This window comes from Megalobrama amblycephala, linkage group LG7 (genome assembly GCF_018812025.1).
Source record: "Megalobrama amblycephala isolate DHTTF-2021 linkage group LG7, ASM1881202v1, whole genome shotgun sequence".
Lineage (NCBI taxonomy): Eukaryota > Metazoa > Chordata > Actinopteri > Cypriniformes > Xenocyprididae > Megalobrama > Megalobrama amblycephala.
This window is the reverse complement of record NC_063050.1, coordinates 2,672,208-2,689,318: the sequence shown is the minus strand read 5'-3', so window position 1 is coordinate 2,689,318 and position 17,111 is coordinate 2,672,208. Positions and strand designations below refer to the sequence as shown.

Here is a 17,111-nt window from a genome sequence, read left to right as displayed (position 1 = left end):
TTAAGTATTAGGCTTTGTCTTACTAGCTGATTTGAATGATTTTGGTAGGAGAAGTCAAATCTACTGACTGCTCTTATTGAAATTTCTGGTCAGAGGACAGAGACTTAATGACTGCCTCTGACTTTCTAGATGAAAAATAACAGGAGCGCTATGTGAACATACAGTTGGTAGTCAACCAGAATAATACTTTTACTGGTGTGTGAAAAATTGGGGATGTGAATTTGCTGCCTTTAAGTGGTGATATAATCACAGACTTTGAAAAGTTAGAAAGTGTCAGGACTTGCTAACCGATGTTAGTACGCAGCATTTGTGTTTTTGCATTCTTAATAATATTAGGAATGAAATACAGTTGGTTGTTATGACCAGAATAATTTTCTTTAATAAATAATTATAACAGTTTAATATAAAAATACAACACATTTCCATAGAAAAATGCTACATCAATGAGGCTTTGCATGAGTTTAAGATGTTAGCTCATGCACGTATAACAGCGTTAGGAGGATAGCTTCGTGGGCAACGCTATAACATGTGCCTCACGGTTCTTCAAGTGATCCGAGGTTCGCGTCCCGGCTCTATACACCAACTTCATACTTCTGTCTCTAGATTAATATCACAAATAAAAACGTTTGAAATGTAGATGTATTAATTCTGAACATTTTTCAGAGCTTTGTTATTCATTGTCTGTCATTTTTATTAGTAGCAGGCGTTGATTAAGACAATAGCATTGTTCGTGATGTTGGCCGACATGATGTTGGCCGACAACATTTATGTTTTACCATTCTTGATGCTTAGAAATAGGTATGATGAGTGTGTTTCCTCGATTATGTGAAGTATAGCATTTTTATGATGGTGAGAATGATCGCCCATTATACAGCTACAATGACGCAGCAATTTCTGTTGTGCCGTTAACGTCATCGCACATTTATGCAGTTTTCTGTTACTGATTACGTTTATTTGCTTGTTATAGAACCACATTTTTGAGTCATACACAGCAACGGAATAAATCAGTAACACGCATCATCGACTTTTCAATCTTCAACGCTGACGAATCATCGTGTATCAGGGGACCTGAGACGGCAGCTTAACGACCAGCTTCACATCGCTATCCTGACATCTGAACGTCTTAAAGAACTGTGGTGACCAACACAGACTGTTGCACTCATTGTTTTCACTACATATTTGTGAGACCAGCCTCCATCTGTATCCTTGAAATACAAATCTGTTAAAATAATTCAGTTTGTTTGTTATTATTTTGCGTAGGCCTATGCTCTTTATATGTAGCCTATATTTTATTTGCTATTTGTGATCTATTTTGATGATGAATATATACACGGTGTATTTGATTATTGATATTCAACATCTTAAAGAGTAAATTAGTACGATTTAGTACAACTGCCTCCTCTTCGTTTCTCTCGCGGCCATTGGACGTCAGATGTGGTAATCGACTCTGAGACGGTTGACACCGTAGTAGTAATTGGTGCAATACAGTTCCATTCAAACACTTAGGCTACCCTGCAGTTTCGACTTCACCAAATCTTTGTTTGTTTCATTATTGTACAGTAAATGTCAATAGCTCTTGTTTTGATTTTTCATGTTTGTTGTAGGCCTATTAATTACTAGGATTTGGAAATTACCATCATTTTAGTTTTCCATCCTTATTGTTAATTTATGACTTCAGCTCCACTTATATTTCAAAATGCTGCAATTGCTGCTGTTTTGCAAAATGTCCCTTTGCGCCACCTGGCGGTCATTTTGCGAACAACTTTGTAATGAGACTGGTTTATTTTTGTGACGGTAATAGACATTCTGGTTGACTACCAACTGTAGACATAGGAGTGTAACTCACAAAACATTCAAATGTAGTTCATACAGTAATCTTACCATATAAAGGGGCATGAGGTATTTGTTTCCTCTGGGCTGTGGAGGCTCTAACAATATCAAATATGTTGGAAATTGCCTGAGAGTCAATGCATCTGCTTACTCCCTGACAACTTCCAACATGTTATTAAAGCTAGTTGGTAGGGAGATCAGTTGTTGCAGCTCTCAATAACTGAAATTAGCTGTGATAGATCAAGACCAGGACACTGATCTCTTTATATTTCTCTTACTAGTCATTGATACTGCTGGTGACTGCCACTGCACTCCCATCTTCTGCGATGACTGACAGGTGAGATGTGCCATGGTCATAAGGCACTTTATCAATCCCCTCCTGCTCATAGTAGCTGTTTTGTTTGTAGTCATCTTTAATCTTACTCCTGATGTGGTCTGCAAAGCTCACTGAGGTCATATTTTTGACAATCTGTAAAAATAAGATTGACAAAATAAGTAAATATAGGAACAGTGAAAAGCTTTGAGAAAAAGACATCTGCTAGAACATAAGTCATTCCTGTTAGATTATATGTGGCAAAGTTAAAGGATTAGTTCACTTTCAAATTAAAATTACCCAAAGCTTTCCTCATCCTCAAGCCATCCTAGATGTATCCTGATGCATCCGAGCTTTAAAATAGGGTTCAATGAGTATGAGCTGAACAAAGCGTCTCCATCCATCATAAACATATTCCACGTGGCTCTGGAGGGTTAATAAAGGCCTTCTGAAGCGAAGCAATGCATTTGTGTAAAAAAAAAAAAAAAATCCATATTTAACAATTTATGAAGTAAAATATCTAGCTTCCACCAGACCGCATTCCATATTCTTCAAAAAGCTTACACTGTATGATGTCCTTGTATATGGATATATTTTTTACACAAACGCATTGCTTTGCTTCAGGAGGCCTTTATTAACCTCCAGAGCAGTGTGGAGTACGTTTATGATGGATGGATGTGGTTGGAGACACTTTCTTCAGCTCATACTCGTTTGGTAACGCATAGTTCACCCAAAACTGAAAATTCAACTGCCCACAAGGTTATTGCTGTTGTTTTCCAAGAATTGTTGTTTTTCTGTGAACTATCCCTTTAAAACTTTGCTTAGCCTGCAAATATCTAGTAGAGGGCCAATGAATATATAAGTAGAGTTCACCTCATTGATTTTTTTATTAACACGAGGATCTCCCAGTTTACTCTTTTGGGCATCAGCGAAGCGGAAAGCCTCTATCATGCGATGATACATCAAAGTCTTGTTCTTTATTGTGAACACACTGCTGCTTGAGATGTTGTAACCTGAAATGAAAAGTTTCATTATTTGAACTGAACCTTAGAAATTTTTTAAAGAATTAAACACTAAGATTAAAGACAGACTCTGGGAGATTACTAAAGCCATGGTGCACACTGTACAAGTCTTTTAATACTTTACAGTTGTTGCTTTTCAAAGCGTTTGATGGGATCTCAAAATGTAAATGGTGAATGTCTGGAGTACACTATAAAATCCAGCAGCTGTTCTGACAAACACTTTTAGGTAACTTTACTTAATGTCTTAACTTAATTGTAAAAATCTAGTAATATTTCATATTCACATACTATGACTTGTTTACTCAGAAAACCCAAGTTAAGATTAACTGATTGGTTTGAGTGCCATTTTGTCAAGGAAAAATATAACGTTTTTGAGGTGGAGCAATTTTTAATAGACTTTTCACTTCTGCAGTTATCTTTGTCTGGTTGCATTCACTGATTTACCAAAATCATCTTGAATGTTTAGTTGTCAGTACAACTAAAAATTGAGAAAACATCACATAAGCTGACTTCATAAATTGATGACAATTTTTCTAAAATGTATTTGTTTGAATGATCATTATGGTTGATATAGTCCCTTTATATTTGTGACAGTATCTTAAAATGGATCATTCTTGAGTCACACACAGACTTCAACCTTTAGCATGCAAAACACAACTATGGTAGCTATATTAAGTCAAGAGTAAATGTAAAGCAAATTATCAAGTACTCTCTGCAGCTCTTTTTTAGTTACTAGAACTCTTGTGTAAGTGAACTACACTAAATAAGCATTTGTCAGAATATACTATTACTTTTTTACTTATTTTTTTAAGGCAATCGGTTTGCATGTTTTTATTAAGTAAGTCTAACTAATTAGATTTTAATGTGTAACTCGTGGTTGGGCAAAAGATGAACTGCCTTTTACAGAACAAACTAAAGGTAATTTGAATAGAACAATATTAATTTCAAGGTAGGACACTCACAGTATTTCATCAGCTGTTGTGCTTCAATAGGTTCCTCACAGAGATTTTCACGAATCTTTTATCTGGAGTCTGTGTCAAGTGTGAAGTCTTTATCACTGGAGTCTGAGTCCAGTCTGGAGTCTTTTGTCACGAGTCTGAGTCGAGTCTCGAGTCATAAAAAAAAAAAAAAAAAATTCTCATAATCAAATCCTATATTTTATCCTAGTTGTATTATATAGACAAAATTATATGATCTGAGTCCGAGTCCGAGTCTCTAACTCGAGTGCCCATCTCTGGTTCCTCATATGGCTGGTATTGTGCTGAATTTTGACTGCCTGCCAGATTATTACTAACCCTAACTCGTTGAGGCCACTACCTGATAGTGTAATCCTAACCTCACCCCACACCTAATCCTAACCCCAACCACACTGGGAAATGACGGGGTAATAATCTGGCAGTCATTTTTCAGCACCATACCTGTTGATATTGAGAGCTGCCAGTAAGCAAGAATCATTCACGGTACTGTGAACAGCATAACGCATAATACTGTGACACACTTACAGTCCCCCTGTAGTCAATTATTTTATCCCTTAAAACTTATCTTTGAGCACCAAAATGACATATTTAAATAAAAATTCAAGTGAAAAAAATGTCTTCATGCCTTAACATAGCTTGAATGTAACTCTACAACCTTGCCTCATTTAATATACACGGATCAATGAATATGCAAATATGCAATTCAGAGAGTTTACTGTTGCTGTAGTGACGAGCAATTTGTTGTGTGGATGTTTGGCAATGGATGTTTGACAATTTCGTTGCTTTTTGGAGTTCCGATTTAAAACATTCAGATGAAATCCTGCAGGCGCCCGTGCCTTCTCCGTACATGAAATAAATGCACATCCTTGAATGAGCATGGATTTCCAGCAGATTTACTTGTACTTATCAGGTAGGCTAATATCTATGGTTTGATCCATTCAAGAGGCGGCCAAAATCAGAATTTATAATGGACTGAATGTTGCTAATGTTACACACACCGTTCCTGTTCTTCATCTGAGAGTCAGACAGCTGCCTTCTAACAATCGGTATCCTTACAAACACTTTGAACATCAGAACGTCAGTGGAGAAAGGCTTATAGTTCATCATAACATCGTAATAGACTCGCTATATTGATAAATCTACACAATTCTTCGTATCAACAGAAAATTTAACTGGATAACCTGGCTTCTCTCGAGACCTTCCTGCTTCAGAGGGGTCATAGTTAATGATATGCTAAAACCCGCTGGCACGTTGTTGATTGGTTACAAAGTAGTCTGCGACGTCACAAACACCCACGATTTCAAACCGTGGGTTTTACACTGTTTTCGTTTTACTGAAGTTTCAAACATAAAATACTCAGCAATGGTTTTGACTTATGAATTTGCACATGGTTTGTCTTAAAGCATATTAAAAACACTACATATACATATAAACAACTTTAAAAACTTGATTTTCACCACAGGGGGACTTTAGGAACTGTCAGTAATGAGGGAGGTTAGTGACACAATAGTGTGACTATCATTATCATGTCTCCTATGCCATGGGCCGGTCCTGAATGAAGTGTTCAGATGGCTTTATTAATACATAGAATTATTTGGAATAATTGGAGATCCTTAGCATTACCAACCTGTAATCCACACACACACACACACACCTTTGAGTATGTTGAGTATCAGAGCGAGCACCGGTCCACCGAATGGAGCATCAGGAGCATGAAATGTGTAGTTCCCCACAGTAAAGTTTAATGCATACTCATTCAGCACCGCCTCGTAATTCTTCAGGTCCTCACGTGTTATAATCCCTCCTGTGTTAGGAGAAACAAAGATGATAACATTTTACAATACGGGTGCATTAATACGCATTAATTCATTCTTAACTAATGCACAGATGAGTTAATGTATGACTCATGAAGAACTAAACCATTCATTCATTATTTTTGCATCAGCAACTAATAAAGAGTCTGATTAATAGATTGATATTAATTATATGTGTCATCATGTCTTAATTACTTATCACATAGTATTAACTAATAGCGTAAATTAAATTGAATTTTAGTTGGTGATGCAGTAATCATTAATTAATGTTTTAGTTCTCCATGAGTCATAATAATAATAATAATAATAATAAACTTTATTTTAAAGGGCCTTTAAAGCAGCTTCTCAATGCACTATACAAAATAAAACAGACCGATAAAAATACAAAGCATACAAAAAAAAAATAAAAGAACAGAGTGAAATACAAAATTATGGAAGCTTGTTTCTGCCACTGAATAAAAATATAAAAAAGTTAATTGCAAATGTTTTGCTCACATTTGTGAGTCCACATCTCGCCATTCTGACTTCTTTTCTCATAATTGCGAGATATAAAATCACAATTGAGAGTTATAATGTCGGAATTTATATCTTGCAATTCTGACTTTTTTACACACAATTGCAAGTTCATATTACACAATTCTGATAAAAATTGCAATTATACCTTTTTTTTATCCAGTGGCGGAAACAAGCCTATATACAAAACAGTTAAAACCATTAAGAAAAAGCTAACATTAAAAAAATACACGTGCACATATATGTGCATTAATTAAACTTGCATTAATGTATATTAGTGCACTGTATTGTAGAGTGTTTCCACAAAGACTCAAATTTGCATACTTTGATAAAAAAAAAAAAAAAAAAATTGTCACTAGACACCTTAGATATTAATAGAGTCAAATTTAAGCATGAAATAACCTGCAGCATTGATATCCTCCACTATAGTCTGAGTCAATGATCCACTGTAAAAGGCATCTGGTCCTTCTTCTGCTATCTTCTTATAGGTGTCAGCTAGTTTGGGGAATCTTATAATATCATTTTCCTTCAAGGTTTTATTGTTTGAGTCACAAAACACTTCACTGGAAATAAGAGAGAGAAGAGCAGAAATAAAATGATATCATATAAATTTAAAATGCTGATGCTTAATGTAAATAGCGACATATAGTATTATAATAGTGTCAGATCTGCATTTTAGGATATTTGCCACTAACATTTTAAAAACAAGCCCAGTTCTTTTGCTAGTTTACAAATTCTGTATTCTTACCACAATGTTTTATCATTCAGAATTGTGCCACTCTCCTCACTGATGGCTCTGGCCAAGGCCTTGCCAATCCGAAATCCATCTAATGACAGCTTTATAGTGGGCTCAAACAGCTCCTTCCATTGCAGTCTCCCGTGTCTTTTGTGTGCCATCTCATAACCACGCAGTTCTCCTGGTACAGCTATGAATAATCCTGTCATTGATAAAAAACAGTGGAGTGGTCAAGTCACTCAAGAGTCAAACTGGCAAGAAATCATCAGAGATATAACTTTTCTGTTTTAGTGGACTAATGTGCTTACTGAATCTGTGCTGTAAAGCCATCATGGAGGCTGGATTTGGGCATATGTATATTTATGGTGGTTTACCTGGTTTTGCTTTCTCAGGGTCATTGCCAAACATGTTCTCTGAAGCACTCATTGGAGCGGTTTCTCTTGCATTAATTGTCTCCACTTTTCCTGAGGGCAAAAACATGAAACTTTTCATTAAAAATTTTTCTCATTTGCTAAGACACACTAAATAAAACTGGGATCCACTTGATCTTTATCATCACCATCTTAACAGAAGTTTGCATGTGTGGTGAAGGAGTAAGGTATTGCTCATATTTAACTCAGTCATAAGATCAGTGAATTAAGCCACTACACAATGATTACATTCTTATCATGAAGCAGCCACAGCATCAGATTGTGTTTTCTCTTGTTATACAAACTCAGTTACAGCAGCCAGAGAAACTCTAACATTACAAAGACAAGTCAAACTACACTCTTAAAACAGATGTGTTAAAAACAACACAACCTGTGTTATATCTTAACACACCCGTGTGTCTAGTTAAGGACAACACATTTTGTGTTACTTTTAACTCAACCAGTGTGTTATTTCTTCTAAATACAGGCATAAAATATTTAACACACTAATGTGTGTGTGAGAGAGAGAGAAACGACACTGTGTCCAACACAATATGTGTTAACTCTCATCCAATCACATTGCTGCTATGTCACTCCACAAGCCGTTAAGCAAGTTTGTGCCTCTTTCTTTATTGGCGGATGACTTAACACACGGGTGTGTTAAGATATAACACAGGTTGTGTTAAAAACAACACAACCTGTGTTATATCTTAACACATCCGTGTGTCTAGTTAAGGACAACACATGTTGTGTTACTTTTTTTAACTCAACCAGTGTGTTATTCTTCTTAACACAGGCAATGTGTTAAAATATTTAACACACTAATGTGTCATAAATCACACAATTTGTGTCATAGATGTGCTATTTTTGACTAGTTAAAATGAATGCAATACACACTCTTAGAAAGGATGTTAAAACTGACTCAAAATGTGTTCAATTCTTACACATCAGTGTGTGAGTTTAGGGACGACGCTTGTTGTGTTAATTCTGACACATTCACTGAGTCAATGATTTTAACACAGTGAATGTGTCAGGAAGGTGATCTGATGTTAACAAGCAGAATCAAAGGAGAAAATCACAATTTTTAAGCCACCATCATGGAGATGAGGGTTTGCTTTAGTTGGGCTCTTGACCCTTGACTTTTTAATGTTATATTTTGTTTAGGCTGTTGTAACAGTTAGTCAAGCAAACAAGCAAAGATGATCAGGTGGTGTTTATGTTTTCACATAATCATTATTTGATCTGAATCACTGAACTCATTTAGAGCCCAATCTCTGAGTTAGATTTACATTATTGATTACAGCAGAACTGTGATTCTACAGCAGAAGATCAGCTTTATCAATATAATCCAAAGGATTTCCCAAAAGTTGTTCTGATTTAAAAAAAAAAAAAAAAAAAGCTCTTTCATTTAGAGACACAGACATCAAGAATCAGCCTGTGAATCTCAACAGTGGTGGCCATCATAAAGCATGTTGCAGTGCATTCTGGGAGCCACCAATTAAAATTCATCCATGGCTCCCATCATGCATTGCTGCATGAATAAATTATGAGCTTAATTGTCTTAGTAATTTCCTTTATTCTCACTATTTTATTTTTTTTCTGCTGTTCTGTGACTTTTTAGTAGCTTGTTTTCTAATGTTCAGAGTTGATCTGTTTATCAGAATATGTTGCTTGTCACCGTCGTTGAGATTCACAGGCTGATTCTTGATGTCTGTGTGTGCCTAAAAGCAAGGTTTTTTTTTTTTTTTTTTGATCAGAACAATTTTTTAAGAAATACCTTTGAATTATGTAGAAAAAGCTGATCTTCTGCTATAATCAATAATATAAATCTAGCTCAGAGATTGGGCTTTAAATGAGTTCAAGACAAGTAATGATTATGTGAAAACATAACAAACACCACCTGATCATCTTTTCTCTTTGCTTGTCTTGCTGTTTTAACTCGGTTACATCAGCCCAAACTAAATCTAATATTAAAAAGTCAAGGGTCAAGAGCCCAACTAAAGCAAACACTCATCTCCATGATGATAACTTAAAATTGTGATTTTCTTCTTTGATTCTGCTTGTTAACAGCAGATCACCTTCCTGACACATTTAATGTGTTAAAATCATAACACAATGAATGTGTCAAAATGAACACAAGTCATCCACCGATGAAGAAAGAGGCACAAACTTGCTTAACGGCTTGTTGAGTGACGCAGCAGCAATGTGATTGGATGATAGTTAACACATGTTGTGTTGGACACAGTGTTGTTTCTCTCTCTCTCTCTCTTAATTCTCAATAAGAGCTTCTGTATATGGAGTTGTTTAATCCTCTACAAGGGTGTGCTGGCTGGGAGGCGTCCCGCCAACGGGATTGTGACAGTTAAGAGGTTAAAAGAAGTGAGTGAATTCAGACACTGATGAACACCTGATAAGCAGAATCACTGAAGGACAGAGAAACAAGACCAGAAAAATGAGATGAGCAAAAACACAAGAACTACAACTGACTTCAGACACACTGAGTGTCAAACCAGTTCACAAACCAGTTTGACATTATTTCTTTCATACATGTACAGAAGTTCTTATTGAGAATTAACAGATATGGATGTTGATGTTTTATCGAAAATACAAATTTATTGAAGTTTGTAGTCACCATTGTGGTGACCAGTGTCTGCTTTAGTTGGGCTCTTGACTCTTTAACATTAACTTTCTCTGGCTGCTTTATAAAACACATTTGATATGGCAGGAAAAAAAGCAACAAGAAGTTGATCAGGTTTTTTTGGGTGTTGTGATGATGCTGTAACCATCTTGGACTTGTTTAATTCACTGATCTCTTTCTGTGTTTAGTCTTTGATTAAATGGTTAAGTGTAATAAATAGCGTGAGAGTGTAAGTGTATATAATAAGTGTAATAATGCGTAATGGCTGGAAGACAGTTGTAGTTTCTGCTCATATTTTTCTGATCTTGTTCCTCTTTTCAGTGGTTCTGCTTGTTAAAAGCAGGTGTTCATCATTAATGCTCAATCATCAATTAAATGTTAACTTAATTATCTCACTGCAACAGCATCAATGTTACTTTTACTCTGTAGGGTGGACTAGAAGATGGTCCAGTGGGGTTGAAAGGGTTAAAGGTGTAAGATAAAAAGACACACCCACAAAATGTATTTTAACAGTAATGAACTAAGTTAAGAAACTGTTATATACTGGCAACACTGTTGCCAGTAGTTTACTGTAAAATTGAGTTTTGTGGGTCACCATTGTGCTGAAGAGTAGAGCCTCTGCTTAAGTTCAGGAGAAGATCAAGAAGCATTGATGATATGCTGCATGTTGTTTTATTTAACAGATGGTGATTGTGTAGTTGCTGGTGCAGTGAAAATCTTTTTATTTAAAATGTTTTTAGTGAACTCTAAAGAAATAAGTTCATAGTAATAATATACTCATATTATTAGCATATAATAAAAATTAGTTTGTAAATTTAAATGGCAGTCAGACAATTTGAGGCAGCTGGTTTCTGCAAATGAAATGAGGTAAAACAAGTTTAATTTAGTCCATGGTATCTTTACAGTAACATACTGTAGATTACAGTAAATAACTGTATAATCAACAGTAAATCACTGGCAACAGTGTTGCCAGTATTATACTGTAAAAAAAACCTGGCAAGGACTAACAGTGAACTCTGTAAAAAAAAATAAATAAATAAATAAATAAATAAATAAATAAATAACGTGAAATGCATGGCAGCACATGGAGCCAAACGTTCACCATTGATGAAAATAATGACTAATGATTTTGTAAAACATTTTTTTTTAAATGTTTTACAAAAACAGTTACTTTACAGATATTAACCACTATTATTATTATGAAACATTGTCTGTAAAATGTCAATCTCTTGTAATTAAGTCTTTACAGAACACATGCATGAGTTAATGTAACTACTGTACAGAAGTTACTGTCTTTAAATAAAGCAACATGCAGCATAACACCATTGTTTCTCAGCTCATCACTGACTGAAGCACAGGCTCTTCTCTTCAGCACAATCATGGCCCACAAAACTCAGACAACAGAAATAGAACATTAAACACTAACAGATCTCTCTAGATCTCAGCATCTTCACTTATTACAAATCAGTATGACTTTATTTCTTTCATACAAAACTTTTTAATGGCCTGCTTTCACAAACAGGGCTTAGCTTAAGCCAGGACTAAGTATTAGTTAAATTAGCATATTTATTTAAAGTATTAGTTAAATTTGCATGTTTTATAAAAATGCCTTAGAATAAAACATTACTGGTGTGCGTCTTGAGACAAAATAATGGCACTGACATATTGTAACAAACCGGGACTGAGGCAGAGATCCATGTGCAAGCTTTTATTAAGAATATCGTAGTCGTACAGGCTGGGTCGAGCAGGGGCAAACAGGAACAGCAAGGAACAGGCAGAGTCGTAATCAGAGAACAGGCAGTAGTCAGGACAGGCGGATATCATTCACAGAACGTTAGACAAAGCAGAAGTCAGGACAGGCAGCAACGGGTCAATAAACAGGCAACAGGCAATACCGGCAACAGACAGACAAGAATATAAATGCTCAGGTGGCTCGGGCGGCCACGGCAGGTCAGGTGGTTCGGGCAACCACGGCAGGTCAGCGAACAAGAGTCCATGGCAACCGGCGAACTTGAGAGCGTTGCAATAGGCGAACTTGAGAGCGTTGCAATAGGCGAACTTGAGAGCGTTGCACCAGGCGAACTTGAGAGCGTTGCAATAGACGAAGTTGAGAGCGAAGCGGCCACCGGGCTTGAGAGCGTAGCGGCCGGCGGGCCGGAGTGCGAAGCGGCCGGCGGGCCTGAGAGCGTAGCGACCGGCTGGCTTGGGTGCGAAGCGGCCACCGGGCTTGAGTGCGAAGCGGCCGGCGTGGGTTTCGGAATGCCAGCTGCTCGTGCTGTAGTCAGTGGAGGATCATTCATGCTGGAACGCAATCCTCTCCGCTCTCGGACAGGACCAGCGACGTGACGTGACTCTGGGCGATCAGCGGAGACGTGCCGTTGCTCTCGGCGATCAGCGGAGACGTGACGTTGCTCTGGGCGATCAGCGGAGACGTGACGTTGCTCTGGGTGATCAGCGGAGACGTGACGTTGCTCTGGGCGATCAGCGGAGACGTGATGTTGCTCTGGGCGATCAGCGGAGACGTGACGTTGCTCTGGGTGATCAGCGGAGACGTGACGTTGCTCTGGGCGATCAGCGGAGACGTGACGTTGCTCTGGGCGATCAGCGGAGACATGAACTGTTGCTGTTGTGATGGTAGCCGCCATTTTGTGCGTGTTACCTGGCGCGGCGGCCATTACGGGCTTCACCATGGTGTCGCATTCCTCCGCGACACCCACAGTAAACGGAGAGCCAACAGTCAACAATGCATAGTCCATAAAGTTGCTGAGCGATGAACGCGGTCCCTCTCATCTTAGTTGATTCTGGAGAGGTTGGTTGACGCCATCACAGAAGAAGTCGATCAAAGCACAGTCCGGTAGATCAGAGAGGTAAGCAATGTCCAAATATTCCTGCACATATTCCTCTAACGATCGCGTACCTTGCGAACTCCATAATAACAACTGAGTAATGTCCATACCGTGTAAACGTCTTCCGGGAAAGCTGCTGGATCGTTGTTGTGGCGAAGTCTTCTGTAACAAACCGGGACTGAGGCAGAGATCCATGTGCAAGCTTTTATTAAGAATATCGTAGTCGTACAGGCTGGGTCGAGCAGGGGCAAACAGGAACAGCAAGGAACAGGCAGAGTCGTAATCAGAGAACAGGCAGTAGTCAGGACAGGCGGATATCATTCACAGAACGTTAGACAAAGCAGAAGTCAGGACAGGCAGCAACGGGTCAATAAACAGGCAACAGGCAATACCGGCAACAGACAGACAAGAATATAAACGCTCGGAAATGATACCAGGGTAATCAAGACTTCGCCATGAGGTGGTGTGTGTGAGAGTCCTTTATAGTCCTGATAATGAGCTGCAGCTGGGTGTGGTGATTAGTGATAGTGTGCTAGGCTGTATGTGGCAACAGGTGATTGGTGCGGAGTGAACATGTGACTGGCAGGGAGGATTGTGGGAAGTGTAGTCCGGGAACTGACAGGAACATGACAGGAACAGATGGTGATCGTGACACATATTTTATGATATGTGTCACAAGTGAGGCTCCCACACTTCCTCCCCCGCACCACCAGAGGGAGTCTTCTCTGGAATATTGACCTTTTATCATTCAGACTACGTTTCCCATAGGCCCTCATTCCTGGGACTGATTGCGCACACACCTTCAACACATCACGCTCACACTATTTAAGCAGCACACACACACACACCACAAAGTCTTGATCATTTCTGAGCGTTTTCTGTGGATTGTTATTACTGTTGCCGATTTGACTGTTTACCCTCTGTGATTCTCTGCTGCCTGCCCTGACCCTCGCCTGTTTATTGGACTGTGTTTGTCTGCCGCCTGCCTCGACCATTGCCTGTCCCTGTTTACGTCTCTGCCTTTGCCCTTGCCTTGTTGATACTGTTCTTAATAAAAGCTGCAAATAGATCCCCACTCTGTTGACCCATCATTACAATAAGTAAAAAAAAAAAAGTTATTTTTAGTTAAGACAGCTAAAACATGCATTCTTTGTCTAGGAGTAGCTTAAGCCTTGTCTGTGAAACCAAGGGAATGGGAATTAACAGAGGTTAAAATGTTGATGTTTTATTTAAAATAATACATTTGATGTCACCATTATAGAGGTTAGTGTTTGCTTTAGTTGGGCTCAGATTGTTTTTGCCTGTTGTAATTATGTGTTTCCAAAGCATATTTGTTACAACAAATACATTACATACGAGGATGAGATAAGATTATTTACTGATAACTATGGTTGCTTGATGATGATACACTCATCATAGTTGCCCGATTCACTGATCCCATCCAGAGTCTGTTCTCTGATATAGTATTCAGATTAAGTTATTTCATGTTATTGTAGCCCTATAATACTACTGCATTTATTCCTGTCCTGCTCTGACATTTTGAAACTCATTACTCAGACAGGTTCATGTAGACTCGCACAGACATCAAGATTCAGTGTATGAACCTCAACAATGGCGACAAAATATTCAGCTCAATAGATCAAATCTGAGCATCACAAAACAAGCAACTAAAGTCACAAAAAAAGCTTTTTGTTGATTGTCACCATTGTTGAGGTTCATATGCTGACTCTTGATGTCTGTACGAGTCTAAAAAACAGAGCTCAAAAGACACTTTCTATATAATGAATTTGAGAAAAAAACAATATATCTGACTGTGATTACTTCATAATATTATAAAGCTTATGTAAATAATGAAAAACTAACAGCTGATGCAGTCAAAGATCACTCTGGATGAGATCAGTGAACCAGGACATGAGATGATGATTGCACCATCATCAAGTAAACAGTTTCAACTGACCAGAAATAGTTTTGTAAGTGTTCCTATAACAAATGTGCTTTATAAACACAGTTACGGCAGCAAGACTGATGTTAAACACATTCAAGGGTCAGGAGCCCAGCTAAAGCAAACACTGACCTCCATAACGGTGACACCAAGTTCAAGATATTTATTGTCATATGTACCAGGTACAGTGAAATTCTTATTTTGTTCCTCCTCATGAGAAGACAGGGTAAAAGGGGAACAAACAATAAAACTACAAAACATTTAAATAAAAGAAAATGCAAGAATATAAAGACAAGGCAATACAGTGTTTAAGAATATACCATAAGAATAATAATAAAAAAAAATAAATAAACAATGGAAAGTATTTATAAAAACGTATAAGAAGTTCTTCACAAAGGTGCAGCATGTCAACAATACAATTGCAGCAATATTAAAGTACCAAAAGTCTATGTAAAGTGCAGTGCTAAAAAAAAGTCCAACCTTAACATTCTAAAGCGATATGAAGCATGAATTAAAAGTCCCACAAGTAAAGTGCAAAGTGCACTTAAGCATGGGCTAGTCTATGCTTATGATCCAGGTGGGAGCGACTGTGGGTGAATACTATTTTTAGTCTGATAGCCTGAGGATATAGGCTGTTCCGTAGCCTGGATGTTCTGGCCGCAATGCTCCGGTACCTCTAGCCGGACTTCATGAAAGTAAAGAAATTTTGGGTGCTTGCCCATTTGTAAAACCTTTTATCATAAATATCCTGCAGAGAGGGGAGTTCTGTTCCTGTGATTTTCTGTGCCATCTTTATCACCGTTTGTAGAGCCCTTCTGTCATGTGCTGTGCTGTTACCAAACCACACAGCAATACAGCAAGTGAGCACACTCTCCACAGTACATCTATAGAAATTATGAAGTATGTGAGGTGAAATGCCAAACTTCCTCAGTCTCCTAAGGAAGTACATTCTCTGGTTGGCCTTCTTTACCAGTTTTGTTGTGTTCTCTGTCCACTTGAGGTCTTCACCGATGTGGACTCAAGTGAAAAACTTGTAGCTGACCACTCTCTCTACCTCAGCATCTCTGATCAGTAGTGACTGATAGACATGCTCACTTCTCCTCATGTCCACAACCATCTCCTTGGTCTTGCTGATATTCAGTGCGAGAATGTTAGCATCACACCATGTGACCAGATCTGACACTTCTTTCTGGTAAGCAGTCTCATCATTATGAATGTTGAATAAGACCAATGACTGTGGTGTCATCTGCGAATTTAATGATGACATTGTTGGGCTAAGTAGCAACACAGTCATATGTGAAAAGAGTGTACAGCATGGGGCTGAGTACACAGCCTTGAGGAGTGCTGGTGTTCATTATAATGGTGCTAGAGGAGTGTTTTCCAATACGCACATGTTGTGGTCTACTGGTGAGGAAGCTCTGTATCCAATTACACAGTCCAGAAGGCAGTCCCAGGTTATGCAGCTTGACTGTGAGTTTAGAGGGAATGATAGTGTTAAAAGCTGAACTGTAATCAATAAAGAGTAGTCTGGCATAACTTATTTTCCAGGTGAGTTAGTATTCTGTGAATAGCGAATGAAATAGCATCCTCTGTGGATCTATTTGTCCTATATGCAAACTGTAGTGGGTCCAGGTTTGCTGGTATGAAGCTCAGAATGTGTTTCTTGACAAGACTCAAAACACATGAAGTATCGGTGTTAGAGCCACTGGTCTGTAATCATTTAGACAAGAGACTGTGGTTTTCTTTGGAACTGGAATGATACTGGTGGACTTAAAACAGACATGGACTGTAGCCAGAGTGAGGGAAAGATTGAAGATGTCAGTGGTTACGCTGGTTAGTTCTGAAGCACAAAGTTTCAGGACGCATCCAGGGATGTTATCTGGACCTGTCGTCTTGCGTATGTTCACTCTACTCAGTGACTTGTATACCTGTCATGAGGTTATTGTAAGTGCCTGTACCATCTCTTCAGGAGTCACTTCCAGCATTGTCCAAGGCTCTGTGTTCAGATTTTCAAAACGTGCATAGAACAGATTTACCTCATCAGGCAGAGATGTTTGAGTGTTTGCAAAT

General features: G+C 38.2%; 1 protein-coding gene across 5 annotated transcripts in view; it reads right to left on the bottom strand.

The window, feature by feature from the left end:
- Window positions 1–17,111, bottom strand: part of LOC125271570 (glutathione hydrolase 1 proenzyme-like) — a 35,133-nt gene that overhangs the window by 5,356 nt on the left and 12,666 nt on the right. For all 5 annotated transcript variants that reach the window (XM_048195646.1, XM_048195649.1, XM_048195651.1 and 2 more), the window contains 6 exons: window positions 7,580–7,669; window positions 7,218–7,407; window positions 6,872–7,032; window positions 5,797–5,946; window positions 3,017–3,156; window positions 2,109–2,299 (listed from right to left, as the gene is read on the bottom strand). In XM_048195646.1, the coding sequence (XP_048051603.1) occupies window positions 2,109–2,299; window positions 3,017–3,156; window positions 5,797–5,946; window positions 6,872–7,032; window positions 7,218–7,407; window positions 7,580–7,669 (922 nt within the window). The remainder of the gene's footprint in view (window positions 1–2,108; window positions 2,300–3,016; window positions 3,157–5,796; window positions 5,947–6,871; window positions 7,033–7,217; window positions 7,408–7,579; window positions 7,670–17,111) is intronic.